Source organism: Arachis duranensis, chromosome 1, assembly GCF_000817695.3.
Source record: "Arachis duranensis cultivar V14167 chromosome 1, aradu.V14167.gnm2.J7QH, whole genome shotgun sequence".
Taxonomy (NCBI): Eukaryota; Viridiplantae; Streptophyta; class Magnoliopsida; order Fabales; family Fabaceae; genus Arachis; species Arachis duranensis.
Genome location: NC_029772.3, coordinates 67819278 through 67829688, shown reverse-complemented (window position 1 = coordinate 67829688; position 10411 = coordinate 67819278). Strand labels below are relative to the sequence as shown.

The following is a 10411-nucleotide window of genomic DNA, read 5'->3' as shown; positions in this document are numbered from 1 at the left end:
TAAAACTCTCTAATCATGACTGCACTGATCTTGGGGAGGGGGTCACATAGAAGATCCCACCTTCTTTCACAGGTGATTTGCTTCATGATGGGTATTCTCCGTCCTTAAGTTCAAAGCCCCTTTCATGAATGATGAGCTTTGTTTTCATGAAATTATGATATTTTCTTTCATGAAACGGAGATCTGAACTTTCTTGCATCATATGCTGGGGGTTCGGCTACCATGGGTTCCTTTCCTGGCCTTCTTCTTGTGCTTGGTGAAGCCATGAGTGCGATCAGAAAGAATAGACAAGGGTGGATTTGAGATCGGTTGAGGTGTGCTTTTGAGGTATTCAGAAAGTAATGAAATGAGAATTATTGTTATGAGAGGGATGGTGTGTGTATGTAGGATGGCACAATGTGGGAACAGAGGCTTCTATTTGTAGGAAGGCTTATAGGTACGAATGATGCAGGAGGTGCCTTGTCTCATTTATAGGCCGACTATCGAGATGTTGAGCGAAGACCATATTTGAAGAGTGATTCGGTCATGGCTTTTGAAGGGTGGAGATTGGATTGGATATCATGGCAGCTTCATGAGATGAACGGCTTTCATGTTCTCTTGAGGATTGACAAGGATTCTCTTCCCAATGGTTGCATGTAGTTCGTCCTTCAAGATGAGTAGTATGCAGAATTTTTCACTTTTCCAAGATTGGCACATCTCTCTAGGTACACGTGATCCTTGTCTTGACTTGTCTTAGCCGTTCCTTTTTCTTGTCTTTTCCTCAAACCTTCTTTTCTAATTAAACCAAAATGAAATGTTTCAGAACTTATTTAAAGCACAGTGGTAAAGTGTCGAATGCTTTCATTCTATATTATGGTCCTTAGTCATGAAAGATCAATTGTGTCCCTTACTTGGTGAGCCAAAGTTTGGTGAGCACCAAACTTGTTTCTTGCTTAGTAATTAAAATAAACATTTGCCACAATTGATACTTTCATCATAGGTTTCCTATTTATTTCTTAGCATAAACTCTTAAAATGAAACAATGCATGATCTATCTCTGCATGATTTGCCTTCCTAAACAAAAGTTGATTTTTCTTAAAATTCGTACACATGCAGACATCAAACTTAGTGTTTGGTCATACACTTCACCAAGATGGCTGAGCATATGATCTAAGAATGCTTGAACTGTTAACTTTGGTGTGCTATCTAGCACACCAAACTTAGAAGTCTGGCATGTATTTCAAAACATTGTATGCATCTGTTAAGGATGTCTAGAAAGATTCAAAATCATGCTAAAGTGATCACACTTTATTGAATTCAAAAGCAAATAGGAATCATAAAGCATGGGTTGCCTCCCATGGAGCGCTCTTTTATTGTCATTAGCTTGACATTGACTCCCTCTTTTAAGGTGGTTGATGACTGTAATGCCTCAACTTGTCCCCTCTGATTGTGAGCTTCTTCTTTGTTCCTTGGTGCTCTATCTCAGCATGCTCTAGTGAGAGGTATCATCTATCTCTTGCCTGGGGATGCAGCTGTTGTTTGTCTTGCTGATTCCCTCCTTCCATTGCAGATTTTCTCTGTCAGTTTCTGTATTTTCCTTCTTTTCATTGTTGAACTGTGTTTCTTGCAGTACACTCAAGGTTACACTTTCATCATGCATTCTGAGAGTTACTTCCCCTTGCTCTACGTCTATAATGGCCCTAGCAGTGGCCAAGAACAGTCTTCCTAGTATAATGGAGTCACCCTCGTCTTGATCTGATTCTAAGATTACAAAATCTGCAGGGAAGATAAGTTTGTCTACCTTGACTAGAAAATTCTCAATTACACCCCTGGTATATATCACTGACTTATCCACCAATTCTAGAGACATTTGTACTGGTTTCACCTCTTTTATGCACAACTTTTTCACTAGAGAGACAGGCATTAGATTGATGCTAGCTCCTAAGTCACACATCGCCTTGTTGATAGTCATACTTCTAATGGTGCATGGTAAAAGGTAACTTCCAGGATCTCCAATTTTAGGTGGAAGTCCTTTCTGGATTAGTGCTCTGCATTCTTCAGTAAGCAGTATAGTTTCATTAACTTGCCAACTCCTCTTTTTGTTGATAAGTTCTTTCAAGAATTTTGCATACAGGGGCATCTGTTCTAATGCTTCAGCCAATGGAATATTGATCTCCAACTTCTTGAAGACTTCAAGAAATTTTGAAAAGTGTTGGTCCTTAGTTTCCTTGTTGAACCTTTGAGGATATGGCAATGGAGGTGTGAAGTCCACTTCCTGCTTTTGTTCCTTTGTTGACTTTCCCATCGCTTCCTTCTCTTTTCTTAATTTTGGTGCCTGGTCTTCTTTTTCTTGAGGTTGATTCTGAGGCTGCTTGCTTGCTATTGCATTTTCATCATTGGATGCCTCTTCTTTAGCTTGTTTCTCTTCACTTTCCTTTGGCTTCTTAGTAGCTTCTTCATTTTTCACCAGGATCTTTCCACTCCTTAGCTGTATTGCCTTGCACTCCTCTTTTGGATTAGGAATGGTGTCACTTGGTAGTGAGCTTGATGGTTTCTCAACAGAAATCTGTTTAGAGATTTGCCCAATCTACCTCTCCATGTTCTTTAATGAGGCTTCCTGGTTCCTTGTTGTCATCTCTTGTTGCTTTATCCACTTTTCCATGAGCATCTCCAGATTAGTGATCCTCTGGGAATCTTGTGAGATTGGTTGATTGTGGGATGTTGAGGGTTGAGGGTATGTACTTTGGTTAGAGACTTGGTTGTTGGATGGATGATGGTTAGAGTTGGGGTAAGTGTTTTGTGGTTTTCTGTATGTGTTCTGGTTAGTATTCGGCTGGTTGTTGTGGTTTGTGTTTTTCCAATTGCTTTGGGTTGAGTTCCTTTGCCATGGCTGCTGAGTTTGATTGTGGTTGTCTCCCCACCTGAGGTTGGGATGGTTTTTCCAAGAGGGATTGTAAGTATCACCATAGACTTCATTTGATCCAGAATTTTGGTTGTGCATGTACTGGACTTGCTCTTGCTGTTGCTCCTCTTGAATTTTTTCATTTTGCCCCCAAGTAGTTGATGGTTGGCTTGTGTTGACTGCTGCAACTTGGATGTTGTCAATCCTCTTGGCCATTTGCTCAAATTGTTGTTGAATTTGCTGTTGCATCATTTTGTTTTGAGCTAGGATTGAATCCACTCCTTCCAACTCCATCACTCCTTTTCTTTGTGATGGTTGACGTTGCCTTTGGTGAGCAAAGAAGTACTGGTTGTTGGCCACCATATCAATAAGATTCTGGGCTTCCTCTGCAGTTTTCATGAGTTGCAAAGAGCCTCCAGCTGAGTGATCCAATGCTTCCTGGGATTTCAATGTTAAGCCTTCATAAAAATTCTGTAACTTATCCCATTCAGTGAACATTTCAGGGGGACACTTCATGATCAGAGCCTTGTATCTCTCCCATGCCTCATAGATGGGTTCAGCCTCCATTTGTGTGAATGTTTGTACCCCAGTCTTCAACCTAATGACTCTTTGAGGTGGGTAAAATTTGGCAAGAAACTTGGTTACCAAATCATCCCAATTGTTGATGCTGTCTCTTGGGAAGGATTCTAACCATTGAGTGGCTTTGTCTCTGAGAGAAAATGGAAAGAGCAGTAGCTTGTAGCTGTCAGGAGGCACACCATTGGTTTTGACCGTGTCACAAATCCTCAAGAAGGTAGACAAGTGTTGATTGGGGTCTTCAAGTGGTCCTCCTCCATAAGAGCAATTATTTTGAACGAGAGTGATAAGTTGTGGCTTTAGTTCAAAATTATTTGCATTGACATTTGGAGTTAAGATGCTGCTTCCACAATGTCTGGGATTTGCAAATGTGTATGAGGCCAAAACTCTCCTCTGTTGTGGATTGTTGTTGTTGTTAGCTACTCCTCCTGGTGGATTGGTTGGATGTTCCTCCATGTCTTGAAATTCTTCTTCTGACTCCTCCTCTCCAACAATGTTTTTCCCTCTTTCAGCTCTTCTTAATCTCCTGAGGGTTCGTTCGTCTTATTCATGAAAGATGGGTGTAGCTCTTCTTGTATCTGTCATATAAACAAAACATAAGAAACACACAAAACCAGTGACACTTCAATCTATTTCTAGAATGAAATTTGAGTTAGCTTAAGCAAAAATTCAAACAGTTAGTGGGTCAGTCAAAAATTAAAGAAACAGAAAAGAAAAAGTGCTTGATCTAGACCTACACTTCACTTAATCATTGTCAATCTAATTCAATCCCCGGCAACGGCGCCAAAAACTTGATGTGTGGAAAACGATCCAACACAAAACTCACCGGCAAGTGTACCGGGTCACATCAAGTAATAAAACTCACGGGAGTGAGGTCGATCCCACAGGGATTGAAGGATTGAGCAATTTTAGTTTAGTGAGTGATTTAGTCAAGCGAATTAAGTGTTGGTTGAGTTGTTTGCAATTGCAGAAATTTAATTGCTCGAAATGTAAAGGGAGAGGGGAGAATTGCAGTAAATTAAATAGCAGGAAAGTAAAAGAAGCTGAAGCTTAAAATGAAAGCAATATAAAGTGCAGAAACTTAGATCGCAAGAAATGTAAATAGCTGAAACTTAAAGTGCAAGAAATATAAATTGCTTGAATCATAAAAGGGATTGGGAATTGGGATTTCGGAATTTAAACAAGTAGAGGTAAATTGCAACAAACAGAAAAGCAGAAGATGAATTGAATCGAAGTGGGTCTCAAACAGAAGAGTGAAATGCCTTGGAAAATTTAGAACAGAGAAGCAGTGCTTAATTTGCAGCAATTTAAAGGTAGTTCACGATCTCAGGAGTGGAAGAGACTAGATAACAAGTCTAGATCTCAAATCCTTCCTTGATCCAACAAGAACAATTGCAAAAGAAATGAAGGAAAGTAAATTGCAGAAAGAGTAGAAGATGAAGCAGTAAATGGGGATTAAAATTCAATTCTGCAGAAAAGTAAAACAAGAGATCACAAGGTGAGATTGAAACAGAATTTCTTCAATTCTTCACCCAAGATCCAAAGCAAGAAAAGTAAAGAGTGCTCAAGCAAGAACAAGGAAGAAGAGAGATCAATTCTCCTTCCCAAATTCTCTAAGAAATTAAAATGCAAGTCAAAAGGAAAATTTAAAATGAAGTCTAAAGATTCTAAAAGAAATAAAAGGTAAGTAAGTAAAAAGTAAGGGTCCTCATTACATCAAACTAGCTCCTATTTATACACTTTCTATTCTTGGATTTTGGGATTTGGATGGGCTTTTGATTTGGTGAAGAAATGAATTAAGTTGGATTTTTAATTGAATTTCAGCCCAAGAAGAATGTGCTCCCAGGAGGATGCTCAGCTCACAAGTTGAGCTGAGCATTGAGGCCTTGTGTTGATTTGCCTTGTACCGTGCCAAGCATCAGGGGAATGCTCAGCTCACAAGTTGAGCTGAGCATTGGTGCCTTGGTGCCAATTTGGTGCGCGCCTTGTGTTGCTGGCCCTTGTCTTGGTGCGTGCTCCACTCCCTGGCCGTGCGATGCTCTTGAATGATGCACCAAGAATAATGCTCTGCTCACTAAGTGAGCTGAGCATTGGCTCTTTCAAGGGAAGGTCCTTGGTTCGAAACCCATGGAAAGCATGCGCTGAAGCCTTTCCTTGATTTTCTTGTGGTGCTTTGCTTCCTTGCTTCCTCAAGGTGTGGGGTTCGAACCTTGGAGGATGCATTTTGGCCATTTTTGGCTTATTTTCCTTGTGAGTAGCACTTCCCCCCTCCCCTTAGGTCATGGGTTCAAGCCTTGGAGCATGCACTTGCAACTTATTTTCTTTGAATAATTCCTCAATGCTTTCGACAATGCTCACTTGGTGAGCTGAGCATTGTTTTTCTTTTCCTTGTTTCTTGGCTTTCTATTGTGCTCAGCTCACAAAGTGAGCAGAGCATTGTGCCTTGGTCCCATGGGAGTGATTGTAGCGCTCACTTAGTGAGCATTGGTGCTCTTGGAGTGAGCTTCAAGGTTTCATGCGCCACACTTCCTCCTTTCTTTGCTACACTTTCTTTCTTGAGCCACACTTTTTAGGCCACGTTTTCTTCTTTTCTTCACCTACAATTAATCAAAACAACCAATCAAAGTATCACCAAATTCACGAGGTTTATAAATCATTAAAATGCAATTAAATTTAGCATAGACCTCATGATTTAGCATCAATTATATGGTGGTTGTTTGATTCAAAGAAACCATGCATTTCCATTCCAAATCACTTACTTAGAATGCAAGAAAGTGCATAAAACTTAATAAAAACAAAGAAAAAGGCTAGTGAAACTAGGCTAAGATGACTTGTCATCACAACACCAAACTTAAAACTTGCTTGTCCCCAAGCAAGCATCAAACACAAGAGAGGATAGAATGAAATAGATAAGTATATATGTTCTTATTAAGCAGATAGTTGAATTTGATCTATGGGGTTTTATGCAGATCAAAAGTAGCTCATTTATTTACTTGCTGTCGAACAAACAATGTCTCCTTAAAGGTCCACTAAGGTTGCTGCTACAATGTCCTACTTTTTGATCACTTCCCTTGTTAGCTTTTCTTCTTTCTTTTGCATAAAGAGCTTATTGCTTATTAAAGACTTGGTGGCAAATGTTGTAGTGGCCTTTGGCTTAATTTCACTCAACATTTCTTCACCACAGACACATGGCTCACTTTTGCTTCCTAGGATCATTGATGCCCAACATCTCTTTGGATAACTAAATGTTTTGTAGCTAGGTTGCTCTTTATTGTGGACTTTCAGTTGGCAATCCCAAATCAGTTGATCTAAGTTACCAAGTTTTAAGATACTCCTTAGAACTTACTTGTCCAAGCATATCCTAGTACATAAACACCACATGCATATGTCCTAAGGTCCAAGCTATTGGTGTCTAGCCTTATTGTTTGTTTCTTTGCCAACTTTTGGCTTTTCTTCTTCTTTTTCTTTCTGTTTTGGTTTATTTTCAAGGGATTTTCAATAATTGGAAGATCATAGCAGCAAAATAGCTCAAGCTTCAAGAAACAAGTTATCCTGCAGCATTTATTCTATGAGCTAACAATTCAATCAAACACATACCACCACTAACTCACATTCTAACTTTTGCAACATTGAACAATTACTTTTCTAAATCAAATATCTTTCTTTTATTCAAATAGCAAGGGAAAACAAAACACAATATTCAAGTTAATGAGTGATGACAATTATTATGCAATTTGCTTATTCTTGACTAACTATTGATGTAAACAAAAGAAGTAATTGAACATAAAGTATTTGGAGGCATGTCATGTTTCAGACATGCATCTTCCTTATTTAACAATAGTAAGAAGAAGCTTTACCACCTCTATTTGTCAGGCATTTCCATTCTTTTGGATTTGCTGGATTCCCCCTTCTTCTTTTTCCTTTTCTGTGTATAATCTTGAGCTTCTTCACGAGGACATCTTCTATCCCAAACAGAATCTGTGAGACCTGAAAGTCCAACTTCCTCTAACCTTTGAATTGTCTTATGGATATAATGAAGGCTCGAGAGCGTTGTTGAGTGAAGGATAAACTGGCGTGTTCATCAACAACGCCAGTAACAACGCTGGTTCCTGCAAGTTGACTATGGAAAATGATCTTGGGCGTTGCTAACTTGAAGTTACATGTGCGTGTTCCTTAGCAACGCAAGGCCAAGAAATTGAGCCAAGGAGAGCTCGAAAGGCGTTGTTGCCTTGAAGTTGAAGTGGCGTGTTCATTGACAATGCCCACAACAACGCCAAGGATAAAAACTTAAGCCAGGGGAGGATTGGGCGTTGTTTGGGGCGTGTTTGTCAATAACTTCACCAACAACTCCAACCAAGACAACCTGACCTCACCTTCTTCAAGGATGCATAACTTGAGTTACAGAAATCCAATTTGAGTGCTTCTAGTTGTGTTGGAAAGCTGACATTCAGAGCTTTCCAAAAATATATAATAGTCTATAGTGAAGCATGAAATGGAAGCTCGAATCAGAGCCATCTTTAGGCTCCAAAAATAAGGAAATGAGGTTGAAATTCAAGGAAGCATGAATGAGCCAAGAGAGGAGGGTCGAACACGTTGCCAGGGCCAAAATGAACTGGCGTGTTCCTTGGCAACTCCAGAAACAACGCCCAGGCCATGAAATTTGGGCTAGGGGCGTTGTTGAGCACGTTATTGGTGGCGTGTTTGGCAAAAACGCCCAACCAAGGCAACCTGACCTTTCCCTCTTCAATGGAACATAACTTGAGCTAGAAAGGTCCAAATGAGGTGATTCTAGTGGCATTGGAAAGTAGACATCAAGAGATTTCCAATGATGTATAATAGTTTATATTGGAGCAAAGGATTGAAGCTCAAAGTTCAGGCAACATTAAGCATAAAAAGTGAAGTAAGAATGAAAAACAAGCAAGTGTTTGGCAACAACTTGGGCAACAACGCCCAAGCACCATGTCCCACTCCCAGGAAAAGGCATTGCACGTTGCCAACGTGCACCAAGGCTGGCGTTATTGACAAACACGCCAGGCCATTGGGCCAATGTAGTGAAAATGAGCCTTGTTGCCTCTGTTTGACAAGAATTCTTTCATGAAGCAAAATCAACAAGAGCAAGGCCCAAAATTTCTAACCCAAAAGGAGAATTTCAAGGAGTTTTAGGAATAGTATAAACAGAGAATAGTTTTGTACTTTAGGGGACTCTTAGACACTTTTAAATTTTACATCATAGTAGTTACTTTTACTAGCTTTTCACTCTGCTTGGTGCTACACTCCCAATTGGGAAGCATAGCAGGGAGGAAGTTAGTTCTCTTTTGCAATTTTTGAATTTCAGTTTTCAAGAACTTCTTCTTCATTCTTCATTACTCCTCTCTACTCAATTTGAATGTTTACTTTTGAATTTGTTGTTGAATTTAGAGCTATGATTCACTAAACCCCATTTTCATTAAGGGGAGGAGATCTGCTCATTTGAATGTGTTGATAACTTTTCTTTTCCTTCTCAATTCAAGTGGTTCATCTAAGAGGAAACTCTTGTTCTTCACAGATTCAATCACCATCGAGAGAGGGATTAAATCTATATGAATTATGTGGTGAACTTGAGAAAGGAGCTACATAATTCAGTTTAGAGTTCATCCTTTCATGATTTCCTTGATCAATACACTTTGGTGGTATGTGAGATGTAACCTCCCTTGGTTGAGATTCTGGAAGTTGTGTGACTTGGATTAGAAATTAAACTTCATCTCTTCTCATGAACAATTAGATCACGAGAGTGGCAATTGGTTGTGTTGAGAGAAATTGAGTTACCAAGAGATTGTGACTCAATTACCCACTTTGCCATGGATCTATACCCATGATTGAGAAGGCATTGATCAACATCAATTCATGAGAATTTGCATCTCTGATCCCTAATGACCCTTTCCATCATTCATTCTCATTTCTTTTGCTCTTTAGTTCTTTGAATACCCATTACCCAATTCCCTTCTACTTTCTTGCAATTTATCATTCCGTCACTTACACTCTGTTTTCTATTCCTTGCAATTTACTTTTCTGCTCTCTACAATTCTGTACTCTTTACTTTCTTGCTGTTTATTTTCCAATCATTTAAGTTTCTTGCACTTTAAGTTTCAGTTATTCACTTTCATTTTCTTTCCTTGTTCTAGTTCTTTAAATTCCTTGTTATTTAACTTTCTGCAATTACATTCAAGAATCAAATCTCATGAAATCAAAACCATGTTTGCTTGACTAAATATACCATTTAACTAAAGTTACTTGATCTACCAATCTCTGTGGGATCGACCTCACTCTTAGTGAGTTTTATTACTTGATACGACCCGGTATACTTGCCGGTTGTACGTGAAATCTAAATTTCGCGTATCACTTACTGGATATTGTTAGACTTTATTTTTTTTCTAATTTAAATAAAAAGTTTATTCTTATAATTTAAAAATTCAAAAATAAAAAAATTTATTTTTTTCAAATTTTTATTTTTTTAAAGTATATTTTTATTCACCGAATAATGCTACACCCGGACAGCTGACTTTTTTTTCGCTGCACTTGTTCAAAAATTAAGAATAAAGTAATTAAAAAATATTAAATTTTCTATTTTTTTATTTTTTGGATATTATTGGAATTTTTTTATTTTTTTACTACTAGAAAAATTATTTTTTTAGTTTAAAAATTTAAAAAATAATAAATTTATAGATCTGTTGTTTACTAGATATTGCTTGACTTTATTTTATTTTTCAAGTTTAAATAAAACAATTTGATCATAAAATTTAAAAATTCAAAAATAAAAAAATTAGTTTTTTGAACTTTTTTATTTTTTCAAAAATATTATTTTTATTTTTTTATTCGCTGGATAATGGTATACCCTACAATTGACTTTTTTTGCTCCACTTGTTCACAAATTAAGAATAAATTAATTTAAAAAATTTAAAAATTTAAAATTTTTTAC

At 38.0% G+C, this 10411-nt stretch overlaps 1 protein-coding gene across 1 annotated transcript; it reads right to left on the bottom strand.

The window, feature by feature from the left end:
- Positions 1-1470: 1470 nt before the first annotated feature.
- Positions 1471-2283, bottom strand: LOC107494258 (uncharacterized). Its single transcript, XM_016115314.1, has one exon. It carries the CDS (start codon positions 2281-2283, stop codon positions 1471-1473), a length of 813 nt encoding a protein of 270 aa, XP_015970800.1.
- Positions 2284-10411: the final 8128 nt, after the last annotated feature.

Coding starts and splice junctions, on each gene's coding strand:
- LOC107494258 (XM_016115314.1), bottom strand. CDS start 2,283: ATGGGAAAGTCAACAAAGGAACAAAAGCAGGAAGTGGACTTCACACCT.